Source organism: Daldinia loculata (assembly GCF_022478755.1).
Source record: "Daldinia loculata strain CBS 113971 unplaced genomic scaffold F4817scaffold_15, whole genome shotgun sequence".
Classification (NCBI taxonomy): domain Eukaryota; kingdom Fungi; phylum Ascomycota; class Sordariomycetes; order Xylariales; family Hypoxylaceae; genus Daldinia; species Daldinia loculata.
The window spans coordinates 238,752-254,425 of NW_026054869.1; the positions used below are offsets into that span (position 1 = coordinate 238,752).

At 47.3% G+C, this 15,674-nt stretch overlaps 3 protein-coding genes across 3 annotated transcripts; 1 reads left to right on the top strand and 2 right to left on the bottom strand.

Annotated features, from left to right (window-relative positions):
* Positions 1-187: 187 nt before the first annotated feature.
* Positions 188-2,836, bottom strand: F4817DRAFT_314436 (uncharacterized protein; the record flags this gene model as incomplete). The annotated part of the gene is made up of 1 exon (XM_049300400.1): positions 188-2,836. The coding sequence occupies one exon, from the start codon at positions 2,834-2,836 to the stop codon at positions 188-190; it is 2,649 nt and encodes an 882-aa protein (XP_049160535.1).
* Positions 2,837-4,189: 1,353 nt separating this feature from the next.
* Positions 4,190-5,991, bottom strand: F4817DRAFT_54965 (Cu,Zn superoxide dismutase). Its single transcript, XM_049307628.1, has 6 exons — positions 5,438-5,991; positions 4,954-5,133; positions 4,733-4,884; positions 4,575-4,671; positions 4,467-4,503; positions 4,190-4,400 (listed from the first exon to the last, which is right to left on the bottom strand). Exons 1-5 carry the CDS (start codon positions 5,448-5,450, stop codon positions 4,481-4,483), a joined length of 465 nt encoding a protein of 154 aa, XP_049160536.1. The 5' UTR covers positions 5,451-5,991; the 3' UTR covers positions 4,190-4,400; positions 4,467-4,480.
* Positions 5,992-8,770: 2,779 nt separating this feature from the next.
* F4817DRAFT_332955 (CNH domain-containing protein) lies at positions 8,771-15,398 on the top strand. Its single transcript, XM_049302714.1, has 3 exons — positions 8,771-13,105; positions 13,154-13,822; positions 13,875-15,398. The coding sequence occupies exons 1-3, from the start codon at positions 9,449-9,451 to the stop codon at positions 14,838-14,840; spliced, it is 5,292 nt and encodes a 1,763-aa protein (XP_049160537.1). The 5' UTR covers positions 8,771-9,448; the 3' UTR covers positions 14,841-15,398.
* The last annotated feature ends 276 nt before the right edge of the window (positions 15,399-15,674 follow it).

The following is a 15,674-nucleotide window of genomic DNA, read 5'->3' on the forward strand; positions in this document are numbered from 1 at the left end:
GACCTTCTATCTACACGCTCGTGTGATGCTTTTACTTGGCTATAGACTACACGTTCTATTTTGCTTCATATTCTACGATGTAGCTTTTTTTGTCTTCCCCATGCCATGCAAATATGCTGAAGAGACCCGATACTGACTAAAGAAAACCAGCCCAACCCAAGACGGAAATGGGGCAAGGTGGTATTATTTAGTCCTCGGTAATATCACCATACTCCCACATACCCAAGCGGTCCGCCTTAGCCTGGGACTCAACCTCGCGTAGTTTCTTCAGTACTTCCTCGGAAGCGCGTCCGCGCTCCCATGCCTTCAGCTTCTTGGGTACAAGCGCGTGACCGTTTGCCACGACGTCCTTGTTAATGGAGTCTGTAAAGGTGCTGCTCGGCTTCTTCTCGTCGAACAGAGTGATATAACTCAAGCCTTCCTTCTGATCCACGAAGTCGAAGCTGGCCACTAATTTTCGTCCATCAGTGACCTCGGCAATGTAGTTTAGCGCGTCATTGAAGTAGTCTGGGGCAGTAGGTAGCTGGATGAACGAGAGTGCGGCGTCGGTAGCTTGTGCCTTGAGTTTCTGCGTCGAGAACTGTGGCTGGTCCAGTGCTCTGAGGCTAGACCAGGGGATCTTTTCGCTGTTGCCATAATCTATATAGACGACTTCGGCAACCTTAGCAGTCCTGTCATTCGACCGCACTCGTGCACGGTACCATTGACCATCAGCTGTGAACTTAGCCGCCACGAGTTCGCCGGTCTTGGGGGGGTTGGCAAGGGGCTTATTGTTCTTGGAGTCAATGTGGAACTTTTTGAAATCGTTCATTAGAATTTCTAGAGCGGAAGTTCCCTTTCCAACTTCCTGAATCTTGATTCTCCCGTTTGCATCAATGTTGGTGACGACTATCTCCCGGTAATCGGAAGCTTGCTTATCCGTGGGCACAGCGTCATTTGAAGTTTCTACGTTAGTAGTCTCTTCTTCAACATCTTCGTCTTGTGACGGATCCCAGTCCTGCCAGATGCCTTTACGGCCTTCCTTTGCACGCTTCTCGGCAGCTAGAAGCTCAGTGACATTGCCAGCTTTCTCCGCTGAATATTGATGGACAGACGCAAGGCCCTCCTCTACCAATACCTTGGCAAAACTCTCGCGGTTAAGGTAGAGGTCGCCAATGAACCCACCAACTTTGTCAATGTCGTGAATATCGATTTCGCAGTCACGCTGGTTACACCGACGGTTGGCAAGATCTAATGCTTCCTGCCCAAAGGGCTCACCCTTCTCTTGAGGTAAACGAGGTGCTCGAGGAGCACGAACGCCAGCGAGCACCATGGTGAGCTTGACTCCTTCTCGAGGAATGATGATGGTGAACCTTGAGCCAGCTTTGCAGAAATCGACCACCGCGGGTACCTTCTTTTGACGTTGAAGAGTTGAAAGCTGAATTTTGGCCTTCTGGACAGACTCTGAAACATCGACGTACGTCTTAGCTTTTGATGCCTTTCCAGACCACATACCCTTCTTCTCTTCCTTCGCCTTTTCTTGGGCCGCAAGTAACTCATCGTAGTTCGGGGCTCTATCGGTGTCATCCTTACGGTGACGAATCACGGAACACCAGCCATCTTGAACTAGTTGAAGGTTGATATTCTTGCCTTTCTCGGTGACAGTAGCTACATCACGTGCCTCGAAGTCGTCGCTAGCAGGCCGGTGTCCGTCGATAGATACTTTTACGTGTTTACCAATCAATTTCTTTCGAAGGTATTCCTTTGCCTCGTCTCTAAAAGGGGCTTCGGAAGGCTCGTTAGCCCTGGGGCCCCGAACACTGCTAAGGTTGATTCGCTTCTCAGCACCGTTCTTAGTACGAACAAATATCGCGTCCGCTCCTTGGATTTTCGAGACAATCATATCGGATGAGCTACCACCCTCGGCCTTGGCTACGTGGTCCTTGTGGAGGCGTAATTTGGCCGCCTGGGCCTTCTTTTCGGCTGCTCTCAAAGCTGCCATCTTCGGACCGAGTAAGGTAGAGTGGAAGTCATTGCATCTTGCAAGTCCATCGGCAAGCAAGAATTCCGCGATACTACCACGAGGGTGCAAGATGGAGGCAATGAGTTGTCCTTGCGGGCTGGTACCAACTATTTCGACCTTGACATCACGCTGAAGAAGTCTTTGTTCGACGTATTGTCGCGCTTCGCTTCCGAACTCCTCCGCGGGTTGAGTCTGGCCAGTCGACTGGTTAACTCTCTCTGTAGAGGGTGCACGGATACCGGCAACAAGCGTCATAACCTGCAGGTGCTTCTTGTCGGACAACTTTAGGCGTACAAGCAGGCGATCACCGCTTAGAACGCGTTCGACAACTCCGTCGATACTTTTGCCCTTCCATTCATCGATATCAAGGCCGTTGATATCGTTTTGGACTTCGATAATTCCGCCAACGCCTTCCCAAAGCCCCTTTCCCTCGGCCTTGGCTTCTGCTTCTAGGGAACGAAGAGTTTCAAGTCGTTGCAGAACTTCTTCAGACTCTTCTTTACGGCCTGCATCTTCTCTAACCTTAAGCCAGCCAGCCTTGACCAATTCGTCCGGCAATTTGGTCCCCTCTTTGAGCTGGGCAACACCGTATTCTCTTCCAGACGTAGGGATGGTGTAGAGAATGGAGCATTGAACAACCTTGCCAACGACTAGCTTCCTTAGGTAATCCCGGGACTGGAAGGCGAAGGGTTCGTCGCCATCTCTCTTGAGATGCGGGCCGGTAACGAAGGCTAAGGAAAAAATGCGCTCCGCATTCGGGTTGCTCTGGCTGGTTAGCACTAGAGTGTCGCCGCTTAGGACCGATTTCACGTTAGCAAAGAATTGTTTCGCCATTTTGCTAGCGAGGAGACGGTTGAGTCAATGGAGGATGAGGGTGGGAGGGAAAGGAATCCAGGGAATTCCTGCAATCTGTCTAAATAGTCAGTAAATAGTTGAATACTTGTACCGGTAAGTCGCTTGGTAGCGTGCGTTGTAGAGGTCTCGGAGACAACACTAGTTGCGTGGATATAAAAAGGGTGAAGAAACATGACGGTGTATATGATATGATATTACATATCCTGGTCTAAAGTGACTAAGGGGTTATGAGCTCCCAGTTATAGCTCTCTATAAAGCCACATAGTTGTATTGCCAATCATCATGTGGAGTTGCAGGTTTGTATAACATTCCGTACGATGCAAAAGGCCAACGTCTTTTCCGGAATATTTACACATATATAGTGAACTGCGAACATCCATAGTCGTCGACGAAGCTAAGTGACGACTTATAGGAAAGAAGAGAGTAACCCAATATCGTGACAAGTGGCATCTCACTAAGACTTTGGTGGACCACGTGTTTGAAGTTACATGTTCATGCATGCTGGCAACTATCATAACTTGGAGTGAAACGGGAAAGGACATAAAGATCTAAGATTGTACGCTGCTCGGCTAGATACGATATCAAAGCGAGTGTACCGGTAAGTGGCATGGACACCGCCATCCTCGCTTGATTGGCATTGAAGGTGCAATGTTAGAGTTAGGGGTAAGGATGGAAGCTTGTGTTTGTGTTGATGAGGTATTCGGAAGTTGAATTTCAAGAAGGGACGCCATTAGACTTACCCAAGTGTGAGAGTTAAAATATGCCTCGAAGTTTAAGTTAAGTAAAGAGAGTTAGAGCATTCGGAGTCGAGTGTGACTAGGTAAGAAGAAGCCAATGCATTCAGAAAGCGTTGACTTTAAGCTCAAAATGCATATGTCGTGTGCGCTTTGGATTTTGACAACTTTCATCAATTTTGTGGGGAAGGCCAAGTCTCTTAAGCCAAGTTCTGACTCGTTGAAAGCTGAAGGACCAGTCGAGGCTTAAGTCCAGGGGTATTGGGGGCTCCCCTAAGCGAGAAGATCGCTGAAATGATGCGGCAGCTGGCGGGGGATAAAGATCTAACCTTAGTACTATGTAAACGGGGCAGACGGGGTCGGTCTTTCCCCATCTGCCCCTCCTTTGTTTAAGATATGAGCGGGGTACTTAGGTACTAGTATTCAATCTCGATGCGTTTTGTTAAGACTAAAATAGACGAAAGAGGTAGGGAAAAAAAAGGTATTGGAAGCAGCAGGCATAGTGCAGAGCACGAAGAATTGAAGGAGCTTGGATCAGGGGTTCAACTAGTCCATTAGGTATTCCCTAAATAGTACCGAGCTATCTGCCATGGGCCATGGCAGTCAAGGGTATGGAGGGTAGCAAACGAAAAAACACCAGCATGTACTTTAGTAGCTCAGGTACATGATCTACATTTATAGATGTACGCAATCAAGGTGATCGAAGTTACTGTTGTAAGTCTACAGCTAGTTGGGGGTTGCATAGACAAATTTAGTCAATGGCTTAAAATTTCATTTCCAATTGCTAAAGATTGTATTTTTTTAAAAACCTATGATCGACTATATATCGGTCAAACTCATTCAACTATACTGAATTTCGTCATTAGGTTTCATACCATTTGGCACATGTTTAGTTCGAGATGCCAATAACACCTAGCAAGGATTGTGTTAGTTGTATTGTTAATCACGAGAAGTAACATATAACATATATTAGAATAACTTACCGCAAGCGGGTCGAGGACCGGCGTTACCAGTCTTAAGGGACTCCTCGTTACCTCCCTTGCCGAGGTCATCAGTGCCGCCGTGGAACACGACAGTTCGCTTCACCCAGAATTAGCATATGCAATAATATAACGTCGAGAATACATATTATGTCACTTACGCCAATGATGCTCTCGGGGCCGATCAGCTTAACAAGCGAGTCCTCGATAGAGCCCTTGGCGTTACCTTGAGCGTCAGTCACAACGTTGCCCAGGTCACCAACGTGACGAGTCTCGTCGGTTCGGTCGCCATGAGTCTTGTTGTGGGGGTTGACTATATTGAAAATCAGTCATTTCTTTCTGCTGAATCCTTCCATTTCTCTAAGAGTATGGCATCACGTACAGTGAGGGCCTGCAGACGTGCAACCGTTGGTGTTGTCACCGAAGGTGTGGATGTGGAAGCCACGCTTGGCGTTGGGGTCGTGGCCGGTAACGTCCCATGAGATGGTGGTCGGGGCAGACTCGGAGGCCTGCTCAAAGGTGACGGTTCCAGTGACCTTGGAGTCACCACGGACGACAGCGACTAGAGTTGTAGATTCTTGTCAGCAATGACTCGGACCATTGTATAGGGCTGAACTAAAAAGGCACGCGGTAGGGGTTTCCGCAGGAAAATCTAGTAGAAGAGGACTCGTATGATCCCAATGGTTCGGTTTAGCTTAGCAGACGGCTTCCCATTGTGTCCAACAAAGTGTCCATTCATCACAGCCTTGGTGTACGACAGGGACTACTAGTTGACGAAATGCGCGCAATCGTGCTCATGCAGCCATCCTGAATCCGGAAATGATGGAATTGATGGTAGTTTAAATAACGGAGACTCTTCCACGTACCGGCTTTGACCATTTTGACTACTTTTGTTTTGGTTTTCGGTAGTTTAAGGCTAGAATTCCAATACAAGCGATGATGGTTGTCGATTTTTAGGAGAGGGGAAAAGAAGAGGGGGAGCTTCTCACGGTCTAATTTGTACTGAAGAGGAGAGGGGATCTCGGAAAGCCACTCCTGACCCGGCTATCCTTACCTTTCCATCCACCACTACTTTACTATGAGGTACATACTAACAAGGGCAGGACCTTACATAAACAGTTTCACTACGAAAAGAACCTTACCGTCTTCTATTCAAGTAGCGTAAAGCACGCTATCTCGAGAGCTACATAAATTAGGTATGTACCTCGTACTGCTCTTACATTATGTACTGGTAAGGTGGGGGGTTTCTCACAGCGTGCTCTGCATAGAAAGATTGCCCCGCTTCGCGTCATTGGCGTCATATTTTGCTATGTGATGCTTACAAATGATATCATTTTCTCGTCAAAGAGCTCGGTCCTTACCACTAGATTCGGACTTTATCCAACTCGCACTACAGCTGCAGAGCGAAGACGGAACCGGGTTTGATTGGCTGTATGTATTGAAGTATTTTCCGTATGCAGACAGTTTTCTTCATCCGAGTATCTGAGCCCTTACCGTCTCGCTGATGAAAGGATATAGGTAGAAAATCATTGGTGTTGACATATCTCTTCTGTTTAAGGACATCTGGATCGTCGAATGGATATCATCTCAATTGGATTGCTACCAGCTGGCCGCTAACGTATACCGGGGACATGCTTTGTCGCGCACGTCGTTGCCATATGTGCCAAATAGCGACGGCTCCTCTCCTTTAAGCGGCCTAGGCACGTTTCTTATGAGTGCTCAAAAGATGAGATAGGACAGGAAACTTCGTCGAAAAGAATTGGGTTGGAAAGTATGGCGTATATATTTTAAGATAAGACATTATAGGAATCTACTCAATAAGTCTGAATGTGTAGTTATTCCGGGTTATGATTTCATTTAATTCTTTGTGAGGGACATGAGAGACACTACCTTATTGTGTTTGTAACTAGACTTTCGTCGTTTGAAGTTTTGTCTTTGATGCAAGTCTAGAGATAATGAACCTAGAAAGAAGAGCGAAGGCTCGTAGATGATCCTGTCATGTACATAACTACCTGTATGAATGTCTTATGCTTTCGAATACCAACATGCAACTTATTTTCGAGCGTGGAATATTCATTTGCCAATGTATTTAGGATGAGCTCCTCGACTCCTTATATTTGGTCTATGCATTACGGGTATTTACATAGACATCCTACAATAGGATGAAGCAGAGAAGTGTTTGTACTAGGAATTTGCTAAAATTTGTTTGTTATTAGGCGTAACTATAGAATATAGAAGAGCAAGGTTGACATTCGTAAGTCCATACGACAGACTACTTGTAACGGTAATACCTACATGGCCCGATTCACGTCGCTGGAAATTAGTAAAGCTACAAGTACTCGAGGATGCCGCGTAATAGGCTAGGATCAACCTAGGAAAACGCTAGACCGAGGGTACCAGACCGAGGGTACCTTAAAAAGGTCGCCATCTGCAAACTGCCTCGCTGCGGCTTATCACACGGAGTAACGTTTAATTGGGGTGTGAATTCCTCGATATGTAGTAGTGACACTTGAGTACGGGGTTCTAGACTCTTGAGAATAATCACAAGCTTTTCCATCTATATAAATAAGCAGCTTATGTCGCGTGGTAGCAAACGAAGGATGTCTGGGGGGCATGACGACATGTTTGGTTGCTGTCGAAAGTTCTCTGCGGTGCAACGCCGCGGCTGTAATGCATACCAGAGGCAAAGCTACACGTCTATTTCTTCGAGATTGACGGTAACGCTAATACTAGGGTATCACGGTATCACTCCGCGGTAGGTTTGAAGAGCGAGAAGGTTCAAGTCAACCTTTTAGCTTCAGAGCATTCTCCAATTCAAGAGATTATGTGGGATACCTACTCGGACACCGGTTGATTCCGGTTGGCAGGAGAACCTAGGGAGACTCGATAAATTTAGATCACCAGTTTCAGCCCTATAGCTAGATAACGCGGTTCCAACGATTAGTCGTATGTAGAATGGGAATTATCATCTCAAATACCTACCTAACCTACCTACATATATACTCCACACGCGGTGGAGGTTAGTACCCTCCCGTGACTTGTAGGGAAGATGAAAAAGGATCTTGGCGGCGGAGGGATGCGATATGGCAAGGAAGACGTGGCAGCGTACCACTGGAAGTGCTGCCCGTTATAACTAACCGCATAGTACTAAGTCGGCTCGGATCTTGCAATGGTACGTTTGACCTTAGTGTAACTGGCGTGTGAAGGAATAATTGCCTCTGGTTGACTTGGTGTTTCGCGTTCGATAGAAGACTTAAGAATCCGACTTGACACAATAATTACTAGCAGTGATGCTGCTAGGCCCTATATGCTGCCCGTATAGTAACTTGTGATGATTTACCTCACGGGAGACAGGTTTCACATTATTGACCGACCCTTCGGAATTAGCTAGATTAAATACTACTGTGGCTGATAGCTGCAAGTAGCGGGTGGTTTATTACCTATGTACGAAGTAAACATTCGCAACTTAGGCAGGAATAGACTGAAGTGATGAGCTGCCAATTGTTGACATACGGACCGACACAGTGCTACGCTCGTTCCATTCCGCATATAGTGTACTTATCATAAGTCATATATTGCACGTGGATAGATCGTGGGGTTTCCTACTACTAGTTAGTGTCAGCTACATACTTCGTAGCTCCTCGAGTTAGATATATCTAAGTAGATTAGGTACATTTATAAGAACGACTAATAAATATATACTAGATTATTAATAGGAATGTAGACTCGATAGAAGCCATTTTCGAACAAGAGAGTTAAAGTAGCACATATGCTTTTCAAGACTGAAATTCTGAAGGATTGAGAGTATCCGAGAAAAGGAACACACTGTGACAGGGTATGCGAAAGGTACTCCTTTGCTCTGTTTATCGGCTAATAGTTACATGCATGCTCCATAAGCTTTTTCGAAGTACCTAGCTTCTCGAGTCCTTCTTTCATCAGTGAATATAGACTAGAAGTCCATAGATGATTTCAAATTTCAGAACAATGGAAATGGAAATTACATATTTTTTCGGTGGTGGTTGTGTTGCACAGCCCTCTTAAAAGCCTCCATATTCAGATGTACAATTGTGGCTTGGTTTCATTGCGGCAGGCGGGTCTAAGGCAGGGCTCAATGTTGTTTGTGGAGGGGGACCACTAGGAGCTGGGAGGGGACCAAAGCTTTAAGGTTGCCGTTGATTTTCACGGGTCCACCACCGGACCACGCTCTTACCGACCCTTCAAAAAAAAGAAAGCGAACAGCTGGAGAACGGCCCCCATAGGTACACTTCAATTCAGCCCAGCCCAGCCCACCCTCAGGTAACTCAAATATTCTTCCATCAAACATTCATTCACATTCCCTACATTGGCGCACAGAATGGTCATGGTCATTTTGACCAATTTTTGGCTTTGCAATCCCTTCCTAGTCATTACGACTTTTGCTTAGCCTATATCATTATAATTCTATTTCTTATCCGCTACGGGCTTTATCATCAACTCCGGCTTCTATTACGCCTTAATCCTACCTACGTAGTAAAGGTTTTACGACATCAACGGCTTGACGATTAAACTTTCCGACCCTTCAATCTGTTATCCTATAACCGGCTTGCCAGATTAATCCAGACGATTATCGAATTTTATTTAGTAAAAACATTCGTGCCGAATGCTTTCCACTTGCATCGTCTAGTGTCTCTTAAATTCCCCGAAGACCAACTTTGTCGTGAGCTTCTTCTGAAACTAGGACCTATGGGGGATGCGAATTGTCGAATTTCAAACACAATAGAGTTCTAGTTTACCGATGCCCATCCATGCGACAACATTCTATCAGTCCATTCGTTAATACCCAATATCTCCACCCTGCGGTCGGCGGTTGCGCAACGACCTAGTTGCCGTAACTCAATATGTCATTTCGAGACAACGACCAGCGCCGGTATGGCCATATCCCTCCTGTACAGTACCCCGTCGCAAATCAGTCTTCACAAGACCCGTTGAACTATCCGAACCGACGCTCAAGCTTCAACAACGGCGACGATTCTGGCGGGTTTACTTCTCCCGTAACTCGTCCAAGCTATCAGCCAACCTTGAATACGAATGTCGCAGGGCTCGCAGGCCGCGATGAGTTGTTCCTAGCCAGCCCGTCCGATCCCAGCAGGCCTAACTATGGCAATTCAAATGTCGCCATGGCGGGATACCAGCACCAGTACCAGCCTCAGTCACCACCTACGCCATCAACGTACAACCCGCAAGCCTTCGCTCGATCTCATTCTACCTCGCTACCGTACCTACCGCACCCATCACACAGATGGGCTCCACCAAATGCGACGCCCGCTCCATATAGTCCTACAAGCGCGACGCCTAATAACTTCACACCTGCTCCGTATAATCCCGCCGCATATTCTGGGGCGCCGGTACCTCAGCGCCAAGCGACCTATGCTGGATATACTAATAATAATAATAGCAACAACGGTCAATCTTATGCCTCGCCGCCGTTAAACCAATCGCCCTACTTCCAATCCCAACCTCTATATGCTGCTCCCACCCAACCGAGACACACTTCCACTCCACCAACCACTTACACTGCAAGCTACGGTCAAACGCCTTATAGCTCGGCATACCCACCTACTACAAACACAATAGCTTCGACTCTCACGACTGGCTACGATTCTTCGCAAGGACGTTACACTACGAGCTATCCAAACGACGGTACAAGCCCACAGGCTACGTTTTACTCATCCGACTCGTCCACATCTTCCCAGACGCCGTACCCAACCCATTCAGAGATACCTGTAGGACCGAACTACTCTGCCAACGATCCACATTCATTTTTGAATCGTACATCTAGGTCAAATTCAGCAGCATCGCCACTACCTTCGCCCCCTGTCCATTCGCAACTATCAACTGGTTTGGCGCGCCATCCGACTAACGCGCCATTGCCTAGCCGGCCGGTCGACGATGTCGCTGAAGAGCAGTATCCATCTAATGGCACTCATGCTCCTGATATAGCACAGGAATACGCCACGCAAAATAGCATCATGCAGGACATCGAAGCTGAGCTCGGGAGGAGGAATGGTTCAATCCACGGTCGTCCCACAGCTTTTGATCAGCGCAACGGCGCCTTGGCCGATGGCGATCTACAGAATCTCCGTCGGTTAACGTCCAACGCGAGCTATCATTCAACTGCCACCACGATCACGAACCAAGAAGAACCGTCCGGGGTAAACCGATACTCCTCCAATGCGTCGACGTTGAATAGGAATCACTCAACCAACCCATATGCCTATGAAGATTATGACGGAGATGAAAGCGATCCGGAGGGCGCAGCCGGGGCTTGGGCATTGCAACAGGCGGAAGAGGATGATCGTCGATTTAGTTCAGTAGGCGGGACGTTATCCTATTTCAATCCGCCGGAAGCATCCACGCAACCCACTCTCCCCACTCATAAAGAAGAGCCAAGCAGCGATAGTGACTATGCTGGAATGGATTTGGGGCTCATGGGCGGAGGTTATGCCGGGAACCTAACGTATGACAACAATCTCGGGTCGCCGCCTGCTTCCGAAACGACACCAGGGGATTTGCAAGCTTTGCCGACTCCCCGCAGCAACCATACATCCCAAAGGAGCCATGGGAGCAATAAATATCCGGTTTTTGAGCAGGCTGAGGTGGAGTATGAGGGTACTGGTGGCCTACAGAAACCCGCTGCTCATCGTTTGAGCTTCGATGAAGGAGAAGAGCGCGTTTCCCTCCACTCAAGGCAAAGCGGTAGTGAGTCTCCTATAAAAGAAGACTATCCAGACATGTTTTACCATCCTGGCCTATCGAATCGTCCTCTCCCGGCAATTCCTGCCAGCTCGGACAGCAGTTCAATGTTATCTATTCAGTCGCCTACTAAAGCTGGATATCAACACGGATACTCCCTTAGTGTAGACTCACCTCCATATTCTGGACCAGATGCTCTATATGGACAAAATGCGCAGCAGCTTCAAGTTGAGAGGTCTATCTCGTTATCTAGTCATAGTACCTCACCTCACGTCCAGCCACCGGGTCGGTCGAAGACTGATGCCACCGAGGAGCGTAACGCACGGTTGAGGCACGTGAGACAGCAACAACAGTTGGCGGCTCAACAAGGATTGCCGTATGAGGGTTATGAAACAGGGACAGCTTCATCGATAAATTACGACGTGATTACTCTGCCCAGCGGTCGGCGTCGAAATTTCCAACCAGAAAAATTTACAATAGTTGATGTCCGTTCTTGCACGGAGCCATGGGCTTTGAGTGGCATTGCTAAATGGGTTCGTGAGATGGCTGAGGGCGAACCCGACCTAAAGAGGAAGACGCTTGAAGACGGTCTTGTTAGACTATTCTGCCTGAAGGTCCCCACGATGAACGTCGCAGACGCCGAGACTCTAAGTACCCAAGTTACCGACTCGATGTTGGAAGCTGGTATCCTTGTCCCGGAAGAAGAGTGGCTCAAGTTCGGGCCTGGTTCTATATCCGGCGTGTTGTGGCAGTTAACCGGTTCAGGTTGTTACGCGCCAAAGCTTCACGAATACGACGATGATATAACGGGACATGAAGTACCAACACGGTGCTACTCATATCATTGTACCAGGACGCTTAAGAAGGCCAACCTAGATGATCTTATGTCGAATGGCGTTAAAACACTTGACTGGGCGACGTTTTATAATATGACGAAGGAGGGTACAGAAAGCAAGTCGAAGAAGGAGATCTCACGACAAAATGTTCTCCACGAAATCGTTACTTCAGAGGAAGTATACATGGACCGCCTTGATGTTCTCCGTGTTCTATACCGAGACCGGCTCCTCCAATTCCAGCCTAGGATTATTGCTGAAAGTAAGATTGAGAAATTCGTCAGCGATGTTTTTGGCAAGGCCGATGCGGTCCAGCAGGTCAACATGGATCATCTATTGGCACAATTGAAGTACCGACAAAAAGAGCAAGGTCCTTGGATAGTAGGCTTTAGCGACATCTTCAGAGAATGGGTTCGAAAAGCCAAAACTGCGTATGTCGATTATGCTTCCGCCTTTCCTTATGCACGGTATCGAGTGAAGAAAGAGGCGGAGAAAAACTTCCTATTCAAGCAGTTTCTCGAAGAGAACCGGGCGCACCCTCGGTCGCAGCGTCTTGATTGGACCAGCTACTTAAAAGATCCTATTACACGCCTGCAAAGATACTCCCTCCTCCTAGAGACGGCATTAAAGTATATGGTACAAGAGTGCGAGGAAAAGTCGAATCTTAAGAGGGCTATTGAAGAAGTTAAGTCCATGACCCTTGAATGCGACGCGAAAGTGGACGAGATGCAGAAGAAGGTGACGATGATCGAGTTAGACCAGATGCTGGTTCTTCGACCGGGTTTCCATGCCGATCTCCACTTAGATCATCTAGAACTTATCCTTCAGGGCGATCTTCAGAGGATGGGTTCGAAGGGTATGCGATGGGTTGACACGCACGCTTTGCTGTTCGACCATTACTTGATCCTCGCCAAATTAGTCATATCAAAAGATGGTAGGCAAGACAGGAAATACGATGTATCGAAAGAAGTGAGTATTTCTCCACTTAGAATAATTAGCATTCGTTAATGTTTTTAGCCCATCCCTATGCCTTTATTATTTCTCGAAAGCAGCCAAGACGACCCAGTCTCTAAGCAAAAAGGAATTACTGCTCCGTTGACCCGAGCAGCAAATTCAGCCTCTGATACCAAGCTTAATAAAGTAACGTCAAACGGCACCGAGCGGCCCGGCCTAGACCATACAGTCACGACTTCCTCCATCGGCCCTGGAACTGTTACCAGGCTAGGTCCCGGTGGCTCAGGGGATACTGAAGGAAAGATACTCTATCCTTTCCGTGTTAAACATCTAGGACACGAAGTATATACTCTATTCGCTCAGTCGGCTCAGACGCGGCAGGATTGGTGTGATAGGATTATTGAGGCCAAGACCCGTCATGCTAAGGCACTACACGCTCAAAACGCCGAACCATTCCGGTTGCGCGTGATGGCCGATAGTGCTTTTGCCTACGATCCAATCGCAGCCATCGGCAAATATGTTGGCGGTGTGCATATACGTGGAACTCCCCTTGATAGAGCCATCCGGGAGGTTGAAAAGACGTACGGATCCGGTCGCGGCCCTCCTCCAATTTCTCGAGCAGGAGTTAATTGCGCGACTGGTTTCTCTGCCTTCGGTAAGAATATGGTTGCGGTTGGCACGGACGCGGGCGTGTGTGTGTCGGAAGCTAGTGATCAACGGCATTGGAATAAGGTAAAATCTATATATGCGTGCGTCTTATACCATTTACTAACTATCTTCCTAGACGGTTACAGCCAACCGAGTCACACAAATCGCGGTCCTTGAGGAATTTTCTGTTGTTCTCGTGTTGTCCGATAGAAATCTTATTTCTTACCCTCTCGATGTGATATCACCTCCGTCCAATTTTCCCGTTCTAGCGAACGATAGCCACCGTCGGTCTCCACAAAGGCTTGCAAAAGATGTATCGTTCTTTGCTACAGCCCGTATGAAAGAACGGATGCTGGTGTTCTACAAGAAGAAGGAAAGTCTACATACCACCTTCAAAGTGCTTGAGCCGGTGTTCCAAAAGGCGACGGAAAAGAAATCGCGTTTCTTTGGTGGAAGCCGAAAGGCTGGCGTGGGCGTGACGGAGAGTTTCCGAGATTATGATGAGTTCTTTTTCCCTACGGAATGCTACTCGCTCAACATTTTCCACACGTACATTGCCGTCTCAACGGCTAGGGGTTTCGAGCTTTTAACTCTCGACAAGAAGATACCTATGTCGATTCCTGATGTCAAGCAACCCGCTATTGCCGACATTGCTTACCGCATTAAGGAACAACGACCTCTAGGCATGTTCCGCCTGAATGACCAGGAATTTCTCCTGGCATACGAGGACTGCGCTGTATACGTAGACAAGTATGGCGATGTTAGTCGTAGCGTTATCATGGAATATTCAGGAAAGCAAAAGAAAGCAAGGGGTGCCACAATGTACGGGCAATACTTGTTACTATTTAATGAGGATTATGTCGAGGTGCGCAATGCGGAGAATGGTCGGTTGCGCCAGATCATTGCCGGAAGGGACGTGAGGGTTCTGGACTATGGCGTTCGGGGTCCAACGGGGGGCTCATCTAACGCGAATGGGTCAAGCCCATTTCCTAACGACGATAACGGGCCCGAATCAAACGACACGGTCAAGATCTGCATGGCGCATCCAGAAGTTTCGGGTCAGCAGATCGTTCTAGAGATGTTACTCAACAGCGGGCATTGAGAGATATCATGAATCGCACGCTTTGGTTATGACCGGCACCGCATGGACAAACAGTTTAGGGTTCGGTTGGTATAGGGGGTTGCATATTTGTTTCTGTGGCACGGCTACCCGCATGTGAATGGGTTTTTTTTTATTTTTTTCAAATGGATATCCGGCCAAACCAATGGCCAAGTTTCCTTTTCTTTCCTTCTCCTAACTACTCGAAGACGGCCCAGACGATGAGCCATTATGATGATGGCTAGAGCGAGATATCGTTAGTAAAATCTCAAGAGCACGACGCTATGCAATCCACGGTTATTCAGCCGTTTTCGAGTCTTGTGTTACTCTATTTTTCTATTTATGAAAGAGGTGGACTCGAAGCTACCCTTGGTAATAGGGTAATCCGTAGACATTACTACTACCATTCTATGATATACCCCCTTTGATGGCATATTTATATTGCAATGTATTTGCGTATTTCTCAGTCATCAAATTTAATTTGTGCCCGTTCAGGTGATGTAGATAGCTGAAAGTCCACGTGTATAGAGGTGCCTGTCAAGTAAGATTGTATTGATAGACAATTTCCTAGCCTACCGTCGATGATGTATTCGACTTTCGCGGATAAAATTATTCTTCTAATTCTCTCTCGCTCGAGCAACTTGTCTAAAGCGTCCGCTACAGGGTAGGAATCCTCATTAACTGAAAATAATCAACACAGCGTATAATACTTATTTAATGAATGACGACGAATAAGGGGTTGCCCACAAATCCATAACCAGACGCTTCGACTGTCCCTTTATCCTCGAACCTCTCCAGTTGTCAACTAAATCTTAAAGGAGCGTACACGGATTGAAA